At 32.5% G+C, this 27764-nt stretch overlaps 1 protein-coding gene and 1 long non-coding RNA gene across 3 annotated transcripts; both read right to left on the reverse strand.

Moving 5' to 3' along the window:
- Positions 1-3: 3 nt before the first annotated feature.
- Positions 4-16213, reverse strand: LOC105835987 (bifunctional arginine demethylase and lysyl-hydroxylase PSR). 2 transcript variants are annotated; one of them, XM_036291124.1, is made up of 6 exons: positions 15925-16209; positions 15262-15467; positions 13602-13884; positions 9295-9650; positions 320-552; positions 4-177 (listed from the first exon to the last, which is right to left on the reverse strand). In XM_036291124.1, the coding sequence occupies exons 1-6, from the start codon at positions 15995-15997 to the stop codon at positions 150-152; spliced, it is 1179 nt and encodes a 392-aa protein (XP_036147017.1). In that variant the 5' UTR covers positions 15998-16209; the 3' UTR covers positions 4-149. The 2 variants fall into 2 exon arrangements, with proteins under 2 accessions (XP_036147017.1, XP_036147018.1); XM_036291125.1 differs by lacking the exons at positions 4-177; positions 320-552 and adding an exon at positions 2922-3148 and having other exon boundaries at positions 15925-16213.
- Positions 16214-18334: 2121 nt separating this feature from the next.
- Positions 18335-21828, reverse strand: LOC118647028. The gene is made up of 2 exons (XR_004964350.1): positions 18879-21828; positions 18335-18746 (listed from the first exon to the last, which is right to left on the reverse strand). It is a non-coding gene; the product is annotated as an uncharacterized LOC118647028 (long non-coding RNA).
- Positions 21829-27764: the final 5936 nt, after the last annotated feature.

The following is a 27764-nucleotide window of genomic DNA, read 5'->3' on the forward strand; positions in this document are numbered from 1 at the left end:
CTGTATGTTATCTGATATTTATTTTATTATGAACATAAAGATATAATCGTAATTATAATAATTATAATATTTATTCTTAGTATAAACAATAATTGTTGGTTAATACTGTACAGTCTGAGGTCTCTGTAGGTTCCAAATACTGGATATTGTCAGGGTTGACTATTAGTCAATTTTCTTCTGAAAAATTTAAAACAGTATTATGCCTTAATTATATTTATAATTGTCACGAGACAAATAAATCGATTGTATAAAAAAAAGATAAAAAGAATAGTACATGATAATTATAGTGTTTCAATGTGTCTTTGGATTTTTTATGTACCTCTTTTTCTTTTTGTGTGCGGTGAGTGACTCTTGGCCACTGTCATCCTCACTATCCTCAGATTGACTACTACTGGTACTACTTGAGGAACTACTCGAAGAACCACTCGAGGAATCACTGGCAACACCGGTATCTTCTTTCACATCTATAGTTTCTGCCAAATTTGCCAATTCAGGTTCTTTATCGCTGAGTACTTTTAACCATTTTCGCGATAATTTCGGCCTTCCCCGCACCTGTTTGAAATGAATTTATCCTGAGTATTTATTAAGATTTTGTAAAAAAATTTCGTGAGATTTTCCTGATTTTCCAGAAATTTTCTAAATTCTAATTAAGATTAGAGAATTTTTTATTGCATTTTTTAAATAAGTTTATTTTATTGTACTTTTTTATTGTATCTTTCTTATATTCAAACAATCACAAAGAAAATTCGCTTATTAAAGTTCAAATATTAAAGGTACTAAAAAAAAATAACACGAATAATATGGCATATAACGATCTACTTTTTGTGATACGTAAGAGAATATATGTGGGTATGTATGCCATACTTATTGATAATAAATTATTTATTATCAAATAAACATGTTAAAAAAAATTTTGTCCAAAAAAAGAGATAGAATTTAACCCATTTAAAGGACTACACCCTAATCTTATAAGAAAAGTTATATATTATACTTCAATCAAATTGATTGAAACTGTGAGATTTTGTACGATATATTATGAGATACCGATCAAAAGTTTCCTTAGACAAAACAATATTTTTCAATCCAATTATATTCAAAATGATAATTTTTGTTACTGACGTATATAAAAATGATGTAACAAACTGCCCATTTTTTATGGTTTTGAATCTAAGACTACTTTTGATTAGTATCCAATCTATAAAATATTTTTTAATCTACAAAATAAAGAGCTTAACGGAATAAGCAGTTTACCTTCACAGATATAGAGTTCAAATTCATTCCAAAAGTTCACATCAATGTGACATAAAATTTTCCTAAATAATAACTTGATATCTCTATTGTTTTTTGTTATTTGTTTTAGGAGATATGGAGAGGGGGAAAAAAATAAAAAAGACCGATTTTGATGAAAAAAAATGTTATGAACATCAATGAGACCATTTTTCAAAAAATTAAAATTTTTTGAAAAAAAAAGAATTGAAAAATTTTTTTTAATTTTTAAAACATTTTTGAAAGGTTATGTTTTTGATTCATACTAACAATATTTAACATAAATATTCCTTAGAATATCCTCTATAACATATTTTTGCTCAATTTTTTTAAGTGGTGCAACAGTGAAAAAAAAAGTAATATATAAATCTATAATAGCTACTAGTACAAAAAATCAATTTTTTTTCATTACTAATCAACAAAACTACTATAGAAATGGAATGTAGAAATGTGGACAAGTCTTTCTTAAAAAGTTACAAGTAACAAAATTACATAAATAAATTTATTAAACATTATTCATTAAATCATAAACATTTGGCAAAAACGAAAAAAACATGAATGTGATCGCAATGATTGGGAAAAGCACATCTAAACACAATTCTATGTAACTAGGCATATACTGTTCTTTTCGTCCACATTTGGTAATTGAAAACGCATATCACGCCACATTCGTTCTATATTCTGTGTGTGGCTTCCAGTATGCGGATCTATAGTTTTCACTGTGATTTACAGTAAAGTGATCAGTGTTGTGTAGTACCTAGGTACAAGTACTGTAACTAGGTACAAATTTATGTACCTAGGTACAGTACCAAGGTACTTTCTTTCTCTGGTACATATACTTATACCTAGATATAATTTTTTATGTATCGGTACCTATATTTAGACATATTTTAATTACTTTTTAGATAATACTAAATATACATTCAAAAAGCGCGCAGCTCGGTAAAAGTATATTATATCATATAAATTTACATAAATTTTTAAATAATTGGATATATGGCAGATACATTCTTCTAGCACATTTTTTTTTAATTTGAACAATTGAGCATTATGAGCGATTTTAATTTAAATTCGCATTGATAGAATGACAGGTTATACATCTGTAGGTATAGGATCATTCATTATTAGCGCTCCAGATATCTATTGTAATACAAACCCAAGATTGTTTTTCGAAAACGACTATCATGTCGAATTTTATAGACATCATCTTATTCAACAAATGATTTTGGAAGATACTTTTTGATATTGGTTTTAGATCAAATAATCCATCAATTAACATAATGTATAAATGTTAAGTAAATTAATTGAATAAAATTAATAGCTTTATAAGTGTTATTTTATTTTACTGTCTAACATGTTAAACTTATTTACATATATGGACAACTTAATTTAAATAAATAGTTATTTGAATACTAATAATATATTTTATGAAAAATCAATATTTCAAAAAATATTTTTAATTTATAGAATATATTAGTTGTTTGAAATAAATATTATTAATTCTTTTATCAAACATGTTATTAGTACTATTCAAATAATAACCATTTATTGGAATCAAGTATCCTTTTCTGTCAGTGTTGAATATTTAATATACCTATTAAAATACATATAATACGTAAATATTATGTGTGGATATAAGAAATAAGAAATGCTTATTTATCATAAATGCTTGTTTATTCTGAAATTTTATGTTAATAAATAAAAGTACCTATAACATAGGTATGTTTAAGGTACCTACACCTAGGTGCTTTATTTTTTTAATACCTATATCTGTACCTGTACCTGTACCTCGGTACATTTTTTTCAGAGTACCTGTACCTGTACCTAAGTACCTAGATACTAAAAATAAAGTATCTTACACAACACTGGAAGTGATGATAACCTATACCGAAAACATTATTTAACATTAGTATAATAGACATAAAAACATTTTCCATAACAAAAGATAAACCTTAACAAAAAGGGACCCAGCTTCAATAACTTTGACCTTGACAGATGTTGTCAAGGTCACCCTTCTGAGTGATGAGATTTTGGTATACGCTCGTCGTTCATTAAAAAGTTATAAACAAAAAGTTTCATAATTTACTGTAATTTTCTGATATCATGTACAAATAAAAAAAATATGACTAAATCTTAACAAAAGGAGAGCCCCAATGACTTGACCTTGACATGAGTTATTAACGTCATTAAAGTTATTAACAAAAAAGTTTTATAAATACGATACATGATATCTCTGCTTTACTTAAAGTCGCAAATCCATGTGATGCAGAGAACGTGTGGGCGGAGAGCAAGGAAAGGGCTTCGCCCTCCTACATCCCCACATTAATTTTTATAAAACATGCATTTTTGCATGCTTTAAAATAAAATCTAATTTATGTTGTAAAGACCTGCCCTTGCACCCCGCCTACACGTTTCTGCACCACATGGGTTTGCGACTTTACATAAATGATTAGAATAATAATTTTAATAATAAATTTATTATTTATTGGGGCTGGATCCCCTTTTGTTGAGATTTATCCATATTTTTGTATGGGATTTAGATTTATTATTTATGTAATTTTGTTATGGGTAGCTTCTTAAGAAAAACTTGCCCCTCCCTAAAAACATTTCTACATTCCATTTCTATAGTAATTTTGTTGATTAGTAATAAAAAATTGATTTTTTGTACCAGCTATTATAGACATTTACCAAAATAAAAAATGCTCTGGTGACGCTGCGCTATGGTGTACTACTTTGGACTTTTGTGAACTTGGCACACTATATTTAAAAATCCAAAAGTTTCTCTAAAGTCTAATATTCCTTTAAATATTAGTTCTAAAGTTTTATGTAAGAATTTTTAAGAGTATTGATTAAGTATTAAAAAATTAAATTTAAAAATATAGTGCGCTAAGTTCACGCAGCGCACCAAATCGTAAAAATCAATTATTTCTTAGAAGTTCTAGTTTGGTTTACAATAGTTCCACAGTTTTTATAATTTGATAGAACTTAATATAAACTTTATATTAAGTTCTACCAAATTGATTTTTAAAAAAATTCAAAAATCTGAGGTGTTAATCTCCACTTCAAGTTTCAAGAAAATTTTATTGTATTTTTCTGTAGTTCTTAAAGAGTTCTATAGTCCCTGATTATTTTGACGCATTTTGCGAAGAGTTCTATCAATTCATCTTAATTTTAATTAATTATAGGACCCTGACGTACCATCTACATGACGTATGGTATGCTGACAGTTCCTATCACTTTTTTGACAGTTCTCACATAGTTCCAACTATTTAGATGCATTTTGCAAAAAGTTTCGTTAATTATTTAAGTCGGTCACAGGTGCACCATCTACGAGACGTAAGGTGTGCTTGACAGTTCCTATTAGACCAGTAGAATTAGACTTTTTTGTAAAAAAAAATTGATAATCCAGGTTTGACTGTGCATAAAGCACAATTAATATGTGCAGAGTAAGATAGGTACGTTTACCACTCGCAAAAAGCTGGGGGTTATTGCAAAATTATGGGCTGAAGTGAAAAAAAAAGCAGTTTTTTGCTTGCGCCTCGTAAACTAAAAACGGAATCAAAAAAAGCTTGAAATAAAAGTTGTTAAGTAGATCTACAATAATAAATTTAGTTCATTAAGATCGGTCGATTAGTTTGGTTGTAAAGTAGAAAAAAACCATAAAAAAACCGTTTTTTAAATTGTTTATAATTTTTTTAAAAATTAACTCAAGCATTTGAAATTGTAGGAAAATAGCTTTTATCCTTTCTAAAAAAGGGCATAGCATCGATACTCGCATCTCTCGAAGTATTGTTGTCGCTTTTCCGCGATGCCGATTGGTTTTCTCGTTGCGCTTACTTCGTGTTGCGAGAGTAATCATTGCGATTGAATTTTGACAGCTGTCAAATTTGTATAAATGGTTATTTATATCGGAAGAGACGGGGAGAGACGGGAGAGACCAGGAGAGACGGGGAGAGACTGGGAGAGACGGGGAGAGACCGGGAGAGACGGGGAGAGGAGAGAGAGAAAGAGAGGGGGGGGGAGAAGTGCGTGCATCCGTGCGTGTGTACAATGTGGATTATTTTACTCAAACGAAAGATTTTCGAAAGTTAGTTTTCTGTATTGATTTTTGCAAAAGATGTTGATCTCATTTTAAATGGAAAGGTACACATATAATGTCGAAGTATTTAATAATTTATTAACAATTGTAATTTTGTTTTTCAAACTATGTCGTCAATCTCTAATGCTAATTAAAGAAAAAAAAAACAAGAAGAAGAAAGAGTCAGAGCTGACAACATTTCGTTACATTTCAGTGTCAATATCATATTACTTTAAAGAAGATTTATGTATGTGTGTATATTGTATTTCTTTTTTTTATGTGTATAATATTTTTAAAGAAGAAAATTAGATAATAAATTAATGTATGTAAGTATGCTTTCTCTCTCTCTCTCTCTCTCTCTCTCTCTCTCTCTCTCTCTCTCTCTCTCTTTCTTTTTCCTTTCTTTTTGTACATAATTATTTATTTATATAATTATTATTGCAATTGTTATTTTTAAAAAGTAAAAAACTAAATAGCGCGCGCGTAGCGCGCGCCTGTATTGTTCTAGTGATGATAAAAAAGTGGACCAAATTTCATCAACAAATATTAACTTTTCGAGTAATGTCTATTGTTTATCCCAAACGCGTTCCACTAAAATTTAATTTCTACATTTTTGAGACTATGCACGAACCCAAATCAAAGTTTTTTCTCTTCTTAAAAAGTTGCAGTATTATATATCGGTATTGCGAAATGTATACAATGCAATTAAGTGCCTCAAACGTATAAAAAATGAGCCTAATTAACAATTAAATAATTTTTAAAATATTAATGCCATTAGAATGAGGTAAAATGCATTTGAAAGGTGCGATTTTTCTTTAAATTTTGAAAAATAAACATTGTCCTAGCTTGCTTAAAAGCCGATTTTTTTTTTTTTTTTTTTTTTTTTAAGAATCACTTGCTACAGTTGAATATTAAAAACTACTTTAAATACTATGAATTTTAAGAGCTGAAATTTTGACAGCATCTTATTAAATAGTTATAACGTAGCTTTTCTCAAAAGTTGGGAGCGATTCATGAAGATTGACCACTGTAAATGTGTTAACAAAAGCAGAGTATCAACTCGAGAACGGCGGTCGGCGAAGCCGCGCGCGCGCGCGCGTCGGCTGCTAGCGCGTGGCCAGGCGCCCGCGTACAAAATAGATCTGGCGCGTTCAAATTATTTCAATCGTCAACATCTCGGAAACTAAGCGTTCTACAAACACGATTTTTTTTTAAACTGGGCTATCTCGACAAGACAAGACTAATGAGCTAAACCATTTTCTTATATCTCCTCAAACATCTAATTAATTTTTTCCTTTTTTAATTATTTAGGTAAATTAATTATTTATACATATTTAACGCGTCAAATAAATAATTTAAAAAAAGAAAAAATTAATTTGAACGTTTATTTGAGAAGATATAAGAAAATGGTTTAGCTCATTAGTCTATGATACTGCAACTTTTTAAGAAAAAAAACTTTGGTTCGGGTTCGTGCATAGTCTCAAAAATGTAGAAATTAAATTTTAGTAGAACGCGTTTGGGATAAACAATAAACATTACTCGAAAAGTTGTTAATATTTTTTGATGAAATTTGGTCCACTTTTGTCATCATAAAAGTTATTTTCCTACAATTTTAAATGCTTGAGTTAATTTTTAAGAAAGTTATAAACAATTTAAGAAACGGCCGTTTTTCATGGTTTTTTCTACTTTACAACCAAACTAATTGACCGATCTTAATGAACCCAAATTTATTATTGTAGATCTACTTAACAACTTTTATTTCAAGCTTTTTTCGATTCCGTTTTTAGTTTACAAGGCGCAAGCAAAAAACTGCTTTTTCCTCACTTCAACCCGTAATTTTGCAATAACTCCCAGCTTTTTGCGAGTGACAAATGTACATACCTATCTTAATCTACACATTGTGCTTTACGCACAGTCAAACCTGAATCATCAATTTTTTTACAAACGGCCCTTTTGGAGTCTAATTCTACTGGACTATATCACTTTCTCGACAGTTCCATCATTTTAATATCTTTAAACAAGTTGAACTAATAAAAAAATACCAAAAAATCTGCTTGTTATGATATCGACACTTTACTCCTTTGATACTCTGCAAAATGCATCGAAATAGTTGGAACTATGTGAGAATTATCGGGAATTATAAAGAAAGGAATAGAAACTGTCAGCATACCATACGTCTCGTAGATGGTGCGTCAAGGTCGGCTTAAATAATTAACTAAAATTAATTAATTGACGAAACTCTTTGCAAAATGCGTCGAAATAATTAGGGACTATAAAATTCTTTGAGAACTATAAAAAAATAAATAAAAGTTTATTTTTTAGAAACTTAAGGATGTATCGGACTGAAGTTCAAAATGATACAAAGTTGCTAAAAATTTGTGAAATTGTTCTTTTAGTTTCTCTAATGTACTGCAAAAAATTGAAAACGCGTCCACTAAACGGTTGCTGAGTTATAACTATTTTAATTTTCACTGATTTTACATAGTATCCTTTTCTATCTTATGGAAAAGGACAATCTTGACGGATGAAACAGCTAAAAAAATATAGAAGAAATAGTACCAATGTTTTGAAATTTTTTGTACATCTAGTATATGAATAAATGAAATATCTGCTAAGTTTCCATTGTCTTCACTACACCATTTTAAAGAATTAAAATATAACTTGAGATAATTGTGCATTTTCACTGTCAAAAGTTTAAACTCATAAGTGAAAAAAATCGCAAATACGTAAAAAATACCTTTGTAAGAATAAAAATAAAACTCCAACTATCGTTCAAGTTTCTTACATCTAGATTTACTATGCGTTAGGCATAGATATTTAAGTATTTCAAATTTCATGCACTTTTGTCTAAGATTGTATGTCCGATACACCCTTAAAGTGCCACAAGAGGTTAGCACCTCAGATTTTATTATTTTTTTAATTAATTCGGTAGCACTGTTGATATAAACTATCAGGAACTGTAGTAAAACAAGTTAGTTACTATTATGAAACAAGTTAGAACTTCTAAGAAATAATTGATTTTTACGATTCGGTGCGTGAATATTTTTGAATTCAATTTTTTTTATATTTAATCAATAAAACTCTTGAAAATTCTTACAGAGAACTCAAGAACTATTCAAAAGAATGCTAGAACTCTAAAAGAACTTTAAAATTTTTTAATATGGTGTGCCAAATTCATGGAAGTCCAAAGTAGTGTGTGTTGTGATGTAGCATCAACAGAGCGATTTTTATTTTTTTTTCACTATGTTGCACCATTTGACAAAATTAAGCAAAAATATATGTTATGAAGAATATTCTAGAGAATATTTATGTTAAATATAATTAATGTAAATCAAACAGATTACCAATTTTTAATTCTAAAAAATTTTTTTAGAATTAAAAAAATTTTTTTAATCCCTATTTTTTGTCAAAAATTCTATTTTTTTAGAAAATTATCTTATTGGTTTTCATAACATAATTTTTTTCATCAAAATTAGCCGAGCTGTTTTTGAGAAATTTGCCCTTTTTTATTTTTCTTCCCCCTCCATATCTCCTAAAACAATAGAGATATCAAGTTATTATTTATGAAAAATTTATATCACATTGAGGTAAACTTATGGCATGAATTTGAACCTGATATCTGCGAGGGCAGATTTTACATGCTTATTCCGCTAGGCCCTTTCTGTCAATTTAACTAAAATCATTTTTCTAAGATTAGTGCAAGATTTCTTAAAATTTCATATACAAAAATTTCTCTCCATATCAATAATTCCTTATTCTTATGAAAAGCTCATGAAAATCCATGATTTTCAAGAAAATAAATAAAATTTCTGTTTTCTTCGTAATAAATAGGCTACTATTACAGTTTATTATTTATATATTATGCTTATTCATTATGTTCGAATAATCACGCAAATAATCTCACGTTGATAATATTTCATAGTTATTTATATTCTGCATCAAGTTCTTACCGTTTTATGCCAAACCACTGGAAAGTTTGTACGCGAACAGAAATTCTGCGTAATCGCTACAGTTTGGTCAAGATTTAATACGATATGCCACCATCCACCAGGAATGAAAACAGTCTCGCCAGGAGTTTGCAAAATCTCTATCGGACGACAATCTTTTGGCCAGGTAGGTAGCTTTGTGCGCGGATAGATAATGGAAAACCATGTAATAGCTTCGTCCCTTTGTTTACCACCTTCGGCTGCAGTTACCTTCAGAAGTTCGCGAGGAGTATGTGTAGGAAACAGACACCAGCGCTTATGACCAGATATTAATGCATTCCATGCACTGGTACCCAATGGATCTATATGTATCCCTGTACCTGTTACGATTTTTCCAATAAAATTAAGTCTTTCATATATTAACCACTAGCACATGCAAGAAAAATTCATTGACATATGACAAGTATATGTAAAATTTTTAAAAGTTATCTTTAAAAATTATTTTTAAAAATTACATTATTTCAAAAAAGCACAAGTACGTCAATATCAGAATAAATAATAATCAGAATAAAAAGTATTGTTTTGTCTAAAAAAACTTTTAATGGTTAACCCTAATCCTACACTTGGGGTCCAAAGACTCCACGGATACTTTTAGATTTAATTTTAGCTAAGTAGATAGTCGAAGATGCGTCGACATCTACCAGAACTTCGAAACATCCTCTTAAATATTATGCAGTGACCGTTACTTGCGCGGTATCAATTAGCTCGGGATATTTGATCGAAGCGGATGGTTTCAAAATTAATATTATAAATTTTTTAAATGTTTTTTTCTGCAATTAGATACTACAAATATATATTTTTTTTACAACTCATATGTGAATGTTTTGTACATGTAGATGGCTTACAATTTACGCAATCATTCAATTTGCTAGGCATAGACAAAGAGCATATGCCGACAGCAGAGTTAATTACATTAGATTAAAAACAACGCTGCTTGATTTGTCTATGTAGAACCGATAAAAAAACTCGGCATGTGCCCATCTTGTCAGCGTCCGATATGTGACACCCATTCGTCGAGTTTATATACAGATTCTATGGGTTTGGATTAAAAGTTTTTTATAACTCCACATCCAATCCATAACCGCCTTCTCTTCTCTATAAAAAACTTTTAATCCAAAGAGAAGGCGGTTATGGATTAAATGTGGAGTTATGGAATTTGCGATATCTCGTATACTTTATGTTGAGTTCTGGGGATATATATATATATATATATATATATATATATATATATAACTGTACTTATAAATATAAATAAATTATAAATAAAAATATAAATAAAAATATAAATTACTTCTTTATATACTGTTTAGACATTATAGCTTGGCCACTGGTCATTAGTGTTTGTTTTGTTGTCATAAAAGCTGCATTTCAGTACTACAAGTAGCCGAAAGTTCTATAGGTGTCTATTCTTTGCCTCATTTTGAGAAATGTCGGGTATAAATTTTTTAACACTAGTGTAATTTAAATGGCTTGAATATACCTTTCAAATGACATAATTGAATATAATGCTTGACGTAATGTGGACATGCATTTGATGTATAAAATTATACTACTTGCGTTGAGAGTTAAGGATTCTTGCAATTGTCACAAGTCTGAATTCTACAATCTCTTCCCTTGTAATATTTTTTACAATATTTTTACGATACTTAGCTAAGTTAAGTGTTTGTTATTATAAAAGTATCAAAAATCAAAAGTATAAGTATAAAAATCTTTGGCACTTGAGACTTTGTGGATCATAGAAATACTATAAAAGTATTATAACCAACACTTAACTTATTAGCTAAGATCATAAAAATATTGTTATGATTTCACTCATTTTAGTTATTAGCTAAGTGTTTGTTATAATACTTTTATAGTATTTCTATAATACGCAAAGTCGCAAGAGCCAAAGATTTTTATATTTATACTTTTGATACTTTTGTGATACTACGTAGAAGATATTAATACTTTTGTAATATTGATACTTGAGATCTGTCAAAAGCATAATTTTTTATTTTTTAGAAATAAAAAATTTCAGTAAATTGTTAATTATGTTTGTTATGTATCTCCGAAGAACTTCTGCTTATTAACATGATTAGTAGAACTCTATGGGTAACAAACTTGTGCCAACAATAATTGTGTCACAAATTTTTATTGAGTTATTTAAGTAAAACAAAATAATGGTTCATAACCCTGTTCTCTCCTTTATACATACATATTAATTTTTTATAGTTTTATACTTTTTCAATAAAAAATAACATTATAAAGGCATTTAGAATTGTAACTCATCAAATAAATAAAGATAAATGCTAAATATATGTGTAATTTTTTCCCTAAAATTGACACATTTATACTGCAAAATAAATATCTTCTTTGTAACAGCCACTATTGGACTTATTTTTACGCCAAAGTATCACATTTCTAGAAAAAATTCCTGAAAGGATTATTAAAAAATATTACAATTTAACAAAGTTATAAATTTTTTAGTAAAGTCATTTTTTGTATTTGCTTAGCTTCATGAATTTTTTTCGTTACTTTAAAATTTAAATTGCCTCAAAATAACTTTTAAACATTAGTTTTAAAAGTTTAAAAAATATTACACAATTTTTTTAGCCATAATGTTTGATTATATACGAGTGACAGCCATTTAAAGAGGCTGAAATCTAATATACTCCTTGTGTAGTACCGAATTATTTGATAGTGTGTAGGATTAGGTTTAACTTTTTTATGTAACTGTAACGTCATTACATTTTTACAGTAATTTTCTCGTTACTTTGTAAACATATAATATATGCGTACAGACCATGTTGCGATTAAAAAGGTTATCAAAATTTTGTGAGAAAATAACACACATAAAAAATAACGAATTGTTACTTTCTAAAGGTAATAACCCACGTTATATAATTTTTAATTTTGTAAACTTAGTAATAAATGACAGTAATGATTTATAAAAAATAATGGTAACAGTAACACATTAATTTTTATAAAGTAATGTTGCTAACTGTAAACAATTGTAGGAACATATTCCCATTGATTAAACAAAAAAGTTCATACAATCATAAATCTGGAAACACTTAGTTTTTAAGAAATATTATAGAAGAAAAGGCTAGAAGAAATTTCATCAAACATTAAAACATTAGAATATCTTGAAAATGAAACAAGAAAATATTTCAAACAAAATTTGTATAGTATATATTCATTTAAGGAAGATAAATAATGATAATAGTACATTACGTAATAAAAGTGTAAAGTCTGCCTTTCATGTAAGAATGTGAGAGTAGATGCACAAATCAAAGGTTTGGTAAATGTCGGTAAGTGTTGAGTAGTGTCAAGAAATGCCATATGTGTCACGAGATGATATGCGCCTGTGCATGCTAAAATGTGGCTGAAATGATTAAATGTGCTGAAAGTCTTGCTGAAGTTTTTTGTCATGATTCACGCTATCTATTAAAAAACAACTATGCAAGAATGTTAAAATGGTGAAATCCGCGATTTTACTCACAGAAAAGTGACACAAAAGAGACCACTTTCGACACACATGTAACAAAAAGTAAAAATTTAGTAGAATTAATTTTTCAAGATTATGTAAAGATGACATTTTTTAAAATAAAATTATATGAATTTTTACATAATATAAGCCTGTTCTTTTCACTGCACTGGTATAATAAGTTAGAATAAAAAATAATATATTTGTCTTATTCTAACTTATTGCACCAGTGTAGCAACAAAGAACAGATAATTCGTCATATTCTTTGCATAAAAGTACTAAAATAAACATAAAAAATACATAGTTCATGATATCTTATACCTATTCTGACATCAAAAAATTATAATTACTTCATTTTCAAGATATCTTTTAATTTCATAATAAAATTCCTCTTATTTTAGGAGTTAAACGTTTCTAGACCCATGTTCATATCTCTTTAATGTTTGATCAATAGAAATACATTCTTAAAATGTCTGATTTATTTATTTACATTACGTACATATGTATATTTTTTAGTTATCCCATTTTTTATTGCAACAGGGATGTTAGTGCAAGCGCTTTCAGTATATTAATTCTCCTGTAATTATGGATCTGAGACATACAACCAAAGTAATATTTATTCATAACTTTAGGATCAGCCTGCACGTTCGTTTCCTATCTCAAAAAAGCAGGTGATAAAGATTATCATCGCAAAATCATTGTCCAACATCAGGCTATCACTGAATGTTAAAACAAGTAAAATTTTAAATGGACAGGTCCACATTTACAGATGACATAAGTTTTTTTTCTATCCTAATACACTTACCAGATCTTGCAGGACCCATAACAAACCAACGATATGGCGGTCTTCGATGCTCTCCAGCATAATGAAAAAGATCATCACAAAAGTATTTAGGAATTACATAATCTTCTAATAACTTCTTTCGTCTTGGATGCTCACCAAATGAGCTATCAAAAATGTATAAAGGAGAATCGTCTTCATTATTAAACATATATCGAACATAATACTTCATCTTCATTTTTACACTATATCCTTCGTTATCTTCTCCACATTTGAACTTTTGATTCCGATATTTCTTTGCTAACCTCTGAAATTTAAACGACAACATCAATAACTGTTATAACTCGAAAGTTAGAGGTGATTTTTCTTTCTATTGAGTATATTAGTAATATTAAGTTTGGTTATACTTAAATTCTTTAACATTTAAAAAACATTTTTTTAATCTATAACCAATTAGGTCCTTTAAAAATGTATTATATACATTTTTATAAATGTGTTAATTTATACAAAATCTTTTATAATTTTTTAAATACATTATATACATATAAAAGTTGTATTAATAACTTTTTTTTTATTAGATACATTTTTATAGTTTATTCACTATGTCTGTTATTATTTTTTGTTATATATTTAAAAAACTATCAAAAATTTTAATTTCTTCTTATAGACATTTTAAAATGGCTTAAAATGACTTACGTAAAATTTTATAATAGGCTTAATTGTTTTCTAAATAAATTTTATTTATTTGCAAATCAATTTCAGTAATAAAATTTTATAAAAATCATCTTGTATGCTTAAAATATTTGTATAAAGTTCACATTTTGATTTTATTATTTCTTAATACATTTTCATTTTTAAGCATGTCTCTTAAAACTATTTTTGATCCAAGTAAAAAACTTTCACCAAATGTTTTTATTACTTTTAAATGCAATATAAAACAATCTATAAATTTTTTCATTTTTAAAATAGTTAATAGCCTTAAATTACTTGTAGAACCAACTAATGAGTTATCTTCAAGCATATCTTGTGAGCATAAATTTGATGGTAGGATTAATCCTTAGATCATATACTATTAGACCGCACATTGCCTCTTGTGCAGACTGTTGCCGAGTAAAGGGAAAAATAGTGCCTTCTCACACATGTGACAAAGAAATAAAGCTCCCTCAAGGAAGTAAATGTTGCCTAGTGCTGCGTTGCTGAATTTAGACATATCCTCTTGCTAATATCTGGATACTTAAATGCAGACAATGCAGTAGAAATAACTTTGATATCAATGGATTCTATCAGATTAACTTTTGTATATTTCATTGTAGATCTAATACATTTTTCAAAGCTTTATCAATAATTTACATAAAATGTTACAGTTTATCTGCTAGAACAGGAGTTAGGACAAACACCTGCTATATATTCAATATTTATGTCAGAGTTCGATATATATGTCACTATAGTGTTACCTCTTTCCCTTTACTTGGCATTTTTATAGGCAATGTGTGGTCCAGTAGTATAAGGATTAATCCATCTAATTGTATGTACATACTACGGCTACATTCCAAAACATCCTTTCCAAGGAAAATTTTACTCGATGTAATATAGGATACGTTACATGTACTATATATTTCGAGTAAAATTTTCCTCCGAAAGGACGTTTTGGAATGTAGCCTTGAACAATGACATGAAAACCAACCTCAATAGTCCATTTGTGTTGGGCTCTCCAACTATTTTGAACACCTCGTATTATCACAGGCTTGTAAGGTTTTTCATATTTTTCGACAAATTCCTTGGTAGTCACTTCGGATTCGTCGATTCGTTTAGCGTTGTCTTCAAATTCCCAGAATTTTTGAAAATTTTTACAATAGCCATACAGAGTCCATGCTGCTTTATCTGCAAGCTCTAAAAGTATACATTGTGAAAAGCTACGAGTTGACACTGAGAGTTGACGTTAGAATTTTCAGCACTTAAAAGTTTAATTAGCAATTTACATTTAATTTTATATCAAATCACATATTTATTTTTTGTTAAAATTACGATAAAATAAATATAACAATAAACGTCTCTGTAGATAATGGTCGATGTAGAATTGAATTAATGGATGTCTAAAAGTAGATAAGTAGATTATTAAGAAACTGTATTACATCATCGTCATTCAAGGTCTCAAGGAAACCGATACTCGACAGAATTCCTTCTCTCGCTCATCTTCAGGGTAATCATGAAGCAACAAACACGATTTTTGATAATTCGCCAAGCCAACGTACAACGGACACATGAAACGGAAAATGGAAAGAAAGGCGGAGATCGGTTAAGCCGCTTTGCAAAGTAGGTTATAAATCACAAATTCCATTTTCTTTACCTGGTCGAGCCTTCTTTTTTACTTCTTTAATCCTCTTTCTTGCACGATGATCCAATCGCCACTCTTCCGACATGGTTAATGTTTGTACTGTCTATTTAATTTAATTGCAGAGAAAATACATTTACAGAGTGAGATTACAAAATTTAAAAGTTGCAAAACGTCGGAAATTTATAAGCGACAGCAACGATGTTACAAAACGGCAGTTTAGTAATAGAGAGGAATCTGAGAATGGTCTAGTTTCCACCGTAGTCTTCAATCCGATCTTGTTCCGGTGCGAATCGAATTTAATGTCGGTTTCCACTGCAAGTCAAGTAGAAGCTTTGAGTATATATACATGGAGGAGGAATGCCAGTGTAACGTCCTGGGCCCCTATTCTTGAAGTCATTCGCAAGAGAAACGTATACGCAAATACTCGCTCTAACAGAAAGTTGTAAGTTTATTGGTTAATAGCCATACGATAGCCAATAAATTTCCAACTTTTCTGTAAGATCAGAATTTGCGAATACGTTTCTCTTGCGAATAAATTCAAGAATAGACCCCCTGGGGCTCGATTCTTGAATTCATTCGCAAGAAAACGTATGCGCAAATACCCGCTCTAACAGAAAAGTTGCAAGTTTATTGGTTGAAAGTCATACGATAGCCAATAAATTTTCAACTTTTCTGTAAGAACAGAATTTGCGAATACGTTTCTCTTGCGAATGAATTCAAGAATCGGGGCCCTGGGGCTCTATTCTTGAATTCATTCGCAAGAGAAACGTATTCGCAAATTCTGATCTTACAGAAAAGTTGGAAATTTATTGGTTATCGTATGGCTATTAACCAATAAACTTACAACTTTCTGTTAGAGCGAGTATTTGCGTATACGTTTCTCTTGCGAATAAATTCAAGAATAGAGCCCCTGGGGCTCTATTCTTGAATTCATTCGCAAGAGAAACGTATTCGCAAATTCTGATCTTACAGAAAAGTTGGAAATTTATTGGCTATCGTATGGCTATTAACCAATAAACTTGCAACTTTTCTGTTAGAGCGAGTACTTGCGTATACGTTTCTCTTGCGAATGAATTCAAGAATCGAGCCCCTGGACGACGGACCTTCCTTTATTCCACTTACCTCGGCAGTAGATAAAGGGGCGCTCTCTCTCTTTTTGGGCTACCTGCTGGACCGGCAATACCCTGGGGGATATGAGAGCTAGGGTTGATTTAATTATTAGCTGTTGTAAGACATTTGGACAAAATAACTGGGTTTACTCCTCTATGGCCGGTATTCATAGTCAAATCTTATTTCAAGATCGTCTCAAGCAATGTCTTAAGATGCTAATACGGCTCTGTGATTGGTTGATGGCATCTTAAGATGATCTTAAATGGCTTAGTTTACATCGTCAAAACCTTAGTACGCGTATTAAGTTTGGTGCGCACCAAAACCTTAGTACGGGCGCGTTTACATCGAATGTACTAAGCATGTACTGTGAAAAATATAATACAAATTTAATTCATGTTGATGTCTCCTACTAAGACATTTTCACACCGGTTTTTAGATTTTAGCACTAAGCTTATGCTCAATTGCTAAATTCTCTCTAAAATGCGTTTTATGCGTTTACATCGACATATTTGTATCACTTGGTACGCGTATCAGTTTAGTACGATACTCCTACTTGATACGCTCGTAATTGATCCGGCAGCGTTTACATCGTGCGTACTAAATATTTAGTACGAATTTGATACGAATATGGTACCTGATACGCGTATCAAATGCACGATGTAAACTAAGCCATAGAATGGACTGAGCATTGTGTAACGTCCGGGTCTAGGGATATTTCTTCTCAATGTGTGCGTCGCGACGCCTCGGTCGCCTGACCGACGCGGGAGCTCTCCTTTCAAATTTCGGGCAGCCCGCTTACACGAACTCTACCCGGGTATGGCGAGAGCTTGTTGCCGATGGAAAACCTTGTAGGATTTGGTTAGTATGACCTTGATGTAGTTAAGATTAATGAATCTGGATATATATATATATGTATATATTTATTAATAAAACAACGTATAGGATTATTGTATTATTTAATATACATGTATTATTTAATTCTCTGGCGGAAATATAATAATCTGCGCTACTGCATCGCTATGGTATTCCGCAGTTGGATCTAAAGGTTCCAACTCCGGAGAATCGTGATCGGAATCGCTAAGCGTGATTATTTCGGGCGCGTTAGACGTTAACTGGTTATAGTTTTCCAAAGGGACGGTGTCTTCTTGGAACAGATCAAAGGAAGAGATCGCTCTTCCTGGCGGAGCGTCTGTGACTGGAGGAGGAAGGGGGGTGTGTTCCAGCGGGTAGCCCACGAAATTCTCAATCTCCTCGAAAGCCCGCTCTAGGGCTTTTTGTTGAGCCTTGAGGATGTTTGCTCCTTTCCTTTTCCCAGCGCGGTGGCGATTTTTCTTGATGGTCTACAAATAAACGCTTGGTTAAGCGAGTGAACGCTTAGTTAAGCATCTTTCTGCGTCAAGGGAAATTAGGGCCGTCGAGTATATTCGTGCTTGTGAATGATTGACTAACTTATATCGCTGGCAAGCGATAGAACGCTCGCTAGCGGAATCTACGGTTTTTGTTCTTATATCGCTGGCAAGCGATAGAACGCTCGCTAGCGGAATCTACGGTTTTGTTCTTATATCGCTGGCAAGCGATGGAACGCTCGCTAGCGGGATCTACGTTTCGTTGAGCACGAATATACCGGCTTTTCTAATTTCACCGACGATATTTCAATCATTGAGCCTACTCACTTTATGTGTTGTAGAATTCATCGCGGCACAAGGGAGGGGAGAGGGTTGTACCTAGAGGAGTTGTTTCGTAATTATTTGGAAAATGAAGTCGACAATTAATCCTTATCGAAAGGATTCTTTATAATATGGCACAGTTAAAATATTCTAGGGAGCGAAAGTAAGCAATAATTAATTAGTACTCACGAGTTATAATATGGTTTGAAGCAATAGTTTGGTCCACTAATAATTAAATGGTTGATGTGGGTTGACAGTTGAAGATGGTCGCAGAGATATGTTGGTGATAGCAGTCTGTCGGAGCACGCACTGGTTAACTTAATTAACAATGAGTTGATCGCGAAGTACGAGAGAGGTTGCAGATAACTTGAAGATTGAAGAGTGACGCGTGACCGAGAACTAATGACTGACTTAATCGCTGAATTAGTACTGAACGAGTGTCGAAAAATAATGAGAGAATGAATGATCCGGCGTCTGTGCGCGGATTTAAATAGGGCGCGGACAAAGGGATCGAGCAAAATCGGCGCTGCGCTCAGCGGCCGCTAGCGCTCCGGAGTAGGGAACACGCGCGAAGCGCAAGAGTCGGTAAGAGTGGGAGTGATTCGGCGGCTTGGCGGGAACCAAGTTTCGGGGGTCGCTGATAAGGCGCGTGAGACCGTTTGCACGTGTGCGGATGTTTATCGGAGATATCTCGTCTAGGATTTCGTCGATCATTTGATCCGGGATATTTTTCGGCTAGGATCGCTTTCACTACCAAATATCTCGCCGGTTTATCAATCTTAATTATTTCTTGGGCGCGACATCTCGTCGCCAACGTGAAATGGATATATCTTACGAACTGTTTATGTTAAATGCCTAGCTATGGTTCACCTGATCTTCCGACACGCAGTCCGGATATTACGCGGATTAATTTCGTATTGTATTTCTTTAGGCGCGACATCCTGTCGCCGTCGTGTTGATAATAGCAGATTTTGTTTTAGAACCGTTTCGTTTGAATCTTTGAGGATTCAGTTGACGAGATATCATTTCTTTAATCATCCGACAGTGCACGTGCAAGGGCCTTTACAAATATCCGGTTCTTATTTATCTTACAGTTAATTAATCCTCGACGAACCCATAAGCAATACGAGAGTAAGAATTTAGAAGTTTAAACGATCCGGTTGCCTATGCGTTCGTATCGATAAGAGAGTTAAAATAATGCCAGATAACTTAAAGTATACATATATGTAATATATGATTTTGATATATATATGTACGTAATTTTAAAGTACGATTAAGTGCTTAATATTTGAATTATTATTATTATATAATGACGACTTAAACGAAAGTAAGAATGAGCCATAGAAACGTATTACTGAGTAAGGTAACTCAGCGCGCATGCATCTGGACAAGTTTCGCGAGAAAACGTTCGGACAAAATTTTCCGGACGCTGGGACGTTACAATTGCGATGGGCAAGCGCGCGCCTGCTTTGAAGTGAAAGGTACTACACCTGAGGCCTATGTTTGTCTCTCTTGCAAGCTTCTGATTTGTTATTTCGTCCTCCTCCGTGAATGGAGGGGGACGAAATAACAAATCAGAAGCTTGCAAAAGAGACAAACATAGGCCTCAGGTGTAGTACCTCTCACTCTAAAGCAGACGCGCGCTAACCTATTGCAATGCTCAGTCCATTCTATATGTCGATGGTGTCGACTTGTGTTACTAAATGGAAAGCACCCCATGTATATATACTCAAAGAGTAGAAGTGAGAAAAATTGGTATTTCAGTAGAACCAACTTAACTTAGGCCGAAGGCAGAGAACGAGACGTAGGTGTCGTAGTCGTAGGCCGATATCATCGATATATAGGACGGGATTCATAGACCTAGTTTACACCGAGCACTTGGTACGCGTATCAAATAGTAAATAACTAGTGAATGTGTTTTGTCATGTCCTAACTATTTGTCCAAATTTATGGACATTTTTTTTCCTCCCATTAACAAGTAAAATCACTTAAATGCGCCAGGCATGACACGCACAATGGCCTAGTTTACATCGTGCATTTGATACGCGTATCAAGTAGTGAATTTAAGCTGATCAGCCAATGATTAAACACATTCACTAGTTATTTACTATTTGATACGCGTATCAAATGCACGATGTAAACTAGGCCAATGACACCAGACGCCACCCTCGAATAGGCCAATGTAACGCGACCCCGCGTATGGGAGTGGGGATATCTTAAGCGGCGTCCCCACGCCATGTCTTAGAATAAGGCGCGCAGTTAGAAGTAGTCAGTTCTCGCGAGCGGTTCACTTTTTTAGTTCAAATTCCAATTCCATTCTAAATCTAATTCTACTTCTAATTCTAATTCAAGTCTTAAATAATTACTTTAGTTGTTTAGCTACTTAACCTTTATATTCTAATTTAACCCTAAGTGTAATTGTAACCAATAATTTTACTTTTATAATAAACTGATAGATTCAGTGACTCGAATTCGTTATTCAATTTCAACATTCCTTAAATCACGTTCAACGTATATCACGCGAGTTCACCATAACTGTGAAGACCGTATCCTGCGTTCAATCACAGAAGGGTCTACACTGAGGGGTAGCCACAACACGACGCCTCCTGAGCCGACCAAGCTGACAGCCAATCAAGAGACCCACCTAAAGGTAGGATAACAACTTGCACATTTCTAATAATAATAAATTCCCATTCGCGTTCGGAATGTTCCGTGAAAATGTGCCCTACTAATTCTATTAACTATTCGTCTCCCGGATTGGTCGAGCCGGTGCCTATCACGCGCGGCTATTTTGATTGGATAAGCACTGCATGCTGCACCGCGTCATTGTTCTATCAACATCGTATTGATAAAACTTATTACTTGTGCGATAATTGCTACCTCCAAGCTCCCCCCGAGACCCACTTGCTTTACACATACAAACTGCGCTACTACATACATATCGGGTTCGGTGACTGCCAAGAATACTGCTCGGTTTGTAATGTATTATTAGCCACCCGCAGTATCTTACACGAGTGTCGCGCCTGTATTAGCATATTTGAGGGATTCCTGCGTTATCTTGAACAGAGCGACGATCTTCCAACTGACTTTACTGAAGCTACTATCGTCGCGATCTCTGAAGATCCGGGGCCCGATTCTTGAAGTCATTCGCAAGAGAAACGTATACGCAAATACTCGCTCTAACAGAAAGTTGTAAGTTTATTGGTTAATAGCCATACGATAGCCAATAAATTTCTAACTTTTCTGTAAGAACAGAATTAGCGAATACGTTTCTCTTGCGAATAAATTCAAGAATCGAGCCCCTAATCTGTTAATTTTGTAAAATTGTCCAGTTTCACGAGTCATAGGCCGGTATTCATAGTCAAATCTTATTTCAAGATCGTCTCAAGCAATGTCTTAAGATGCTAATACGGCTCTGTGATTGGTTGATGGCATCTTAAAACAGTACTTAAGATGATCTTAAATATAAGACCCGACTATGAATACCAACCTATGAATTCCGGCCATAGAATGGACTGAGCATTGCGATGGGCAAGCGCGCGCCTGCTTTAGAGTGAGAGGTACTACATCTGAGGCCTAAAGACCTATAATCAAAGACCTAGTTTACACCAAGCACTTGGTACGCGTATCAAATAGTAAATAACTAGTGAATGTGTTTAATCATTGGCTGATCAGCTTAAATTCACTACTTGATAAGCGTACGAAGTGCTCGGTGTAAACTAGTAGATAATGGCCTAGTTTACATCGTGCATTTGATACGCGTATCAAATAGTAAATAACTAGTGAATGTGTTTAATCATTGGCTGATCAGCTTAAATTCACTACTTGATACGCGTATCAAATGCACGATGTAAACTAGGCCAATGGGTGTTTACGATAATGGCTATCCGAGTAATTTTCTCTAGGACCGAAATATATGATAACACAACCATCTACTATCATCATGATTCGTGACAACTCAATGCTGTCCGGTATAGCCAAATCAACATCACGAGCAAGTTGCGAGTTGCGAGTTCCGTGAGTTTGTAACAGATAACCTAAAAAGTACGACATAAATAATTTGATTATTACAATTAAAAATAATCTGTTTTTAATGTATGGTAAGATTATTAACTTTATTAAAATAGTAATTATATAACACAATCATGTATTTTTAAAGTATTGTCTAAAGTAATATTAAAAAGATTATTTTATTTACAAAAATATTTTATTTATTAATTTTTCTATCAAGTTTCTATTATAACGTATATCTAACGCATATCTAACGTATATCTGTTTACAGTATATCTTAATTTACTATGCACTTGTATTACAAATTTAAAAAATTTATTGTAAACATTATTATTAGTTTCACATTTGTGAAATATTCATGCATAATATTTATACATAAAGATATATGATTTTTTAAAATAATGATAACACCATGCAACTTATCATTAACAGTTGTTACAAGAAAGAAAAATATTTATACTTAAATTTTTATTTTACTTGTAATCTAAAAAATATTAATAATGATTTATTTAGTAATTTTACATAATTTATCTTATTTGTTTCAAAGTGTTAACACCATCCGTTTAATAAAAGATGACTTTTTTAATATATATGTTAGTTAATAATAAATAATAACATTTATTGAGAATCAATGTTTAATTAAAATATTATATTAGGTTTTAAAATAATACCGTTATGATAGAAACTTGATAGACAAAATAAATATTTGTAAATAAAATAATCTCTGATATTACTTTAGACAATACTTTAAAAATACATGATTGTGTTACATATAATTACTATTTTAAAGTTAATAATCTTATCATACATTAAAAACAGATTATTTTTAATTGTAATAATCAAATTATTTATGTCGTACTTTTTAGGTTACCTGCTACAAACTCACGGAACTCGCAACTCGCAACTTGCTCGTGATGATTTGGCTATACCGGACAGCATTGAGTTGTCACGAATCATGATGATAGTAGATGGTTGTGCTTATCATATATTTCGGTCCTAGAGAAAATTACTCGGATAGCCATTATCGTAAACACCCAATATCTCGCTTCCCGGGGCAGAGCGACGCTTTTTTTCTGACAGATTCGTTCGTTTGAAGCAAAACCGCATCGAATAAACACAACTATATCAATATTTGAATACGAGTGCCTAAACTAAATAATTACCCGAATTTCTTATGCATTTACGTTATGCAAAAGTCTGTGCGAGAGCGTTCCTGGGGCCCGATTCTTGAAGTCATTCGCAAGAGAAACGTATACGCAAATACTCGCTCTAACAGAAAGTTGTAAGTTTATTGGTTAATAGCCATACGATAGCCAATAAATGTCTAATTTTTCTGTAAGAACAGAATTTGCGAATACGTTTCTCTTACGAATAAATTCAAGAATCGAGCCCTAGATGCGCACAGTAATAAACGGACACAGCAAACTGAGTGAAACGGACACAGACCAAACAGACACAGTAACAAACGGACACAGTGCGAAACGGACACAGACCAAATGCGCACAGACCAAACGGACACAGTAACAAACGGACACAGACCAGATGCGCACAGACCAAACAAACACAGTAATAAACGGACACAGTAACAAACAGACACAGTAACAAACGGACACAGTAATAAACAGACACAGTAACAAACGGACACAGTAACAAACGGACACAGACCTAATGCACATGGACCAAATGCGCACGAACCAAATGCGCACGAACTTACCACATGGGTTGCAACTTCTCAGGGCACCCTACCTATGGGGTGGGTGCGGGAAGAGGCGGGAGGAAAAGCCCCCTCCTTGCACCCCCCTCATGTGTGTGTGTGTGTGTGTGTGTGTGTGCAAAGCATTCTCTGCACCACATGGGTTTGTGTCTGTGTCCGTTTCGCACTGTGTCCGTTTGTTACTGTGTCCGTTTATTACTGTGTCCGTTTGTTACTGTGTCCTTTTCACTCAGCCTGCTGTGTCCGTTTATTACTGTGTGCATCTGAGATTCACTCGTCTGTACGGGAGCCCGAACCGTTAGAAATCGTTTGGAAACGATTAGAATGATCAAATTTTACTTCAAAATGGATTGTAGTAAAGAAAAGTACCCTTTATATTGCACTTTATAGTGCAGATTTTAGTGCAGACAAACTAAATATTGACTTTTAATTAATTTTTATTAAAATAGATTTGTTTTCCAAATAATGAAAATTATACTGACACTTTTTCCAAATGGTTTTGGAGCAATTGGATTAACCCTTTGCGGCACGGTGGTCGATATATCGACCACCTATCTTGAAGTCATTTCTTTAATTTTTCGAACACCAAATACTGTATTTTATTACTTTTTCTTGTAATTTTACTTTAGTAAGAGTCTTAGTAATATTTGGTAAGGTATAATTTTTCTTTATTATTAGTTAATTTTGTTATATAAATAAATAAAGTGAAAAAAAGTGTGTTTTTTACCAAAAATGTATGTCAGAAAGAAAGAAGAATCATGAAGCTGTGAAAATCAGTATACAGAGGTTTTTTGGGTCGCTGATTACGAATCCGCTATCAGATTTCGACGATTCTTTTTCAAAATGGCGATCCAATATGACGATTTACGATTTTAAGTGTTTTTTATCGGTTTTTTATAAAAATTGGTATACGGAGATTTTTCAGAACGCTGATTACGAATCCACCATCAGATTTCGACGATTTTTTTTTATGGCAAATCCAATATGGCGATTTTAAGTATTTTTTATCGGTTTTTTATTGAAATATACAGGGATTTTTCAAAATGCTAATTACGAATATAAAAATTGATTTGCTGTGCTAACTGTAATAAAAAAAGTAAATTGTGGGAAAAAATAAAAAAAAATTGTAAAATACAAAAATACAAAAAAAAAGAAAATGGAGACAATGACCGCCACGTCCACGTTCGTGTCTCTGAAGTAAACTAAGTGCGGTTTCTTTTATGAAAAAATTTTATGTTCTATGTACCATTATCGAAAAAATGAAAAAATATATAATCTCAAAAAAAAAAAAAACATTTTTTATCACTCATCCCAGTGAACACAGTAATATAGCAGCAGTGTAACAGCAATGTAACCGAATATAACAGGTTACGTTACTTTGAAATTACACGTAACTTACATGTAAGTTACAATTTCCGACTCAGCAATATAACATGTTATAATTACATGTTATCTAACCGTTACACAACAATTACAAAGAAAAATAAAATAAAATAAAAATTTTATTTTTTTGAAATTATTTTTATCAACAGCACATACTACATTTAGGATAAATTTTTATTAATTAATTAAATTTAAATTATGTTATTTTTTATTTTATTCTTACTTGCCGCTGCTAGGTTTGAACCCGGGACCTTAGGATTACAAACCTTGTACTCTACCTGCTATGCCAATTTGACTCATTGATATGGGTACTTGTTATTGTCTACATATACCTATATGTAAACTGACTATATTATTTTTTATAAAAGCAATTAAATTTTGCAAAACATATTAAAAATAAATAGCATTAATTTATTTACTTATTAATTTCATTGTTAAATTTATCTGTTTCCATAACCTTAATAATTTGATGGAAATTGCGATCTATTTAGCACTAATCTTTGAAGCGTTCAAATGATTAATTAGATGGTTAACTATATAGATCATAATTCTAAGAAAAATTGAATAGTATACATTTATTATTCTGTTTTTGTTCAGCACATGATGAATTTAGATTTTGTGCATTTTTTGTTTGCAGTAATTGTAGACAAACCGTTATTTTTGAAAACATTATCTTTATAATAATTTTTTTTATTATTAAATAGATCTGTCATTCAGGATATTATAATGTCTGATTTCTGAGTCAACTACGACGCATCGTTCCGTAATAACATTGATACGAACGTGTTATGTTACGATTATACAATTTTTGTTGAATAACTGTAACGCCAAAACGATGTATAACAGCTAGATCACTTGCGTATAACAAATATTACGTAACAGGTTATTTCCATGTCATATAGCACCTACATATCACAAGAATAACAATGTTAAATTACATGTAACTTCCATGTTATATTGCTGCTATAAAATGTGTTCACTGGGGATATTACTGCCAGTACTAAAAATCTATAGTTTCCGTTACGTACACTATGGCTGCGTTTCGATATTCACTGCCAGTACTAAAAATCTATAGTTTACATCACATACACTGTAGAATTTCAGTACTGACAGTGAATATTGAAACGCAGCCTATATTATAGATTTTTAGTACTGGCAGTAATATCGGAATGCAGCCAATAGCGTTTTCAATTGGGATGCACTCAGGGTGAGGTCCCATGTGGTTTGTTCGCATCGCCATGCTCCGACATGCTTCTACCAGAGAGGAACCTGAGAGCGGCCACCGCGGCTTTTTTCGTGCGACCAATATTTGACTAGCATCAGCGCCAAACGTGGATGTAAAGCCTGTTCTACATTAATTGCAGTCGCCAGTTACAATTTGCAACACCCAATAAATGTCGAGCTTTAACTAGAAACTAAGCGCCTATTGGATGTTGCAAGTCGCAACTAGCTGCTTGCGATTAATGTAAAACAGACTTTACATCCACGTTTGGCGCTGATGCTAGTCAAATATCGGTCGCACGAAAAAGGCCGCGGTGGCCGCTCTCAGGTTCCTCTCTGCTTCTACTCACTCCAACGCATTCTAATAGGTTGGCGTCATCGGAATCAACGTATTGGAGTGCGTTGGGGTGAACAGGAGCATGTTGGGGCATGTGACGCGAACAGGCCCCTATAATCAAAGATGCGCCAATGGCCCCCCACCATGACTGCTATCCACCATCTTGTACCCATACGGCGACTGGATGGGGGCTGGGGCCGGGGGCTGGGGTCTGGAGTAGTGGAGATAGTAAGCAATGCGAGCCTGCTCCAAGTTGTACGCAGCCATATAACAGATGCTAATTTAATTTTTCTTGTTCTTCCTGAGTGTATCGTCAAAATATAGTGACCCTAGAGTGCAGAGATTAAATTACCTTATAATTTCTGACACATATTCCTTTAACCTATACTGCTCAACACAGAGCACTCTC

The sequence above is a fragment of the Monomorium pharaonis genome, chromosome 8, assembly GCF_013373865.1.
Source record: "Monomorium pharaonis isolate MP-MQ-018 chromosome 8, ASM1337386v2, whole genome shotgun sequence".
Classification (NCBI taxonomy): Eukaryota; Metazoa; Arthropoda; class Insecta; order Hymenoptera; family Formicidae; genus Monomorium; species Monomorium pharaonis.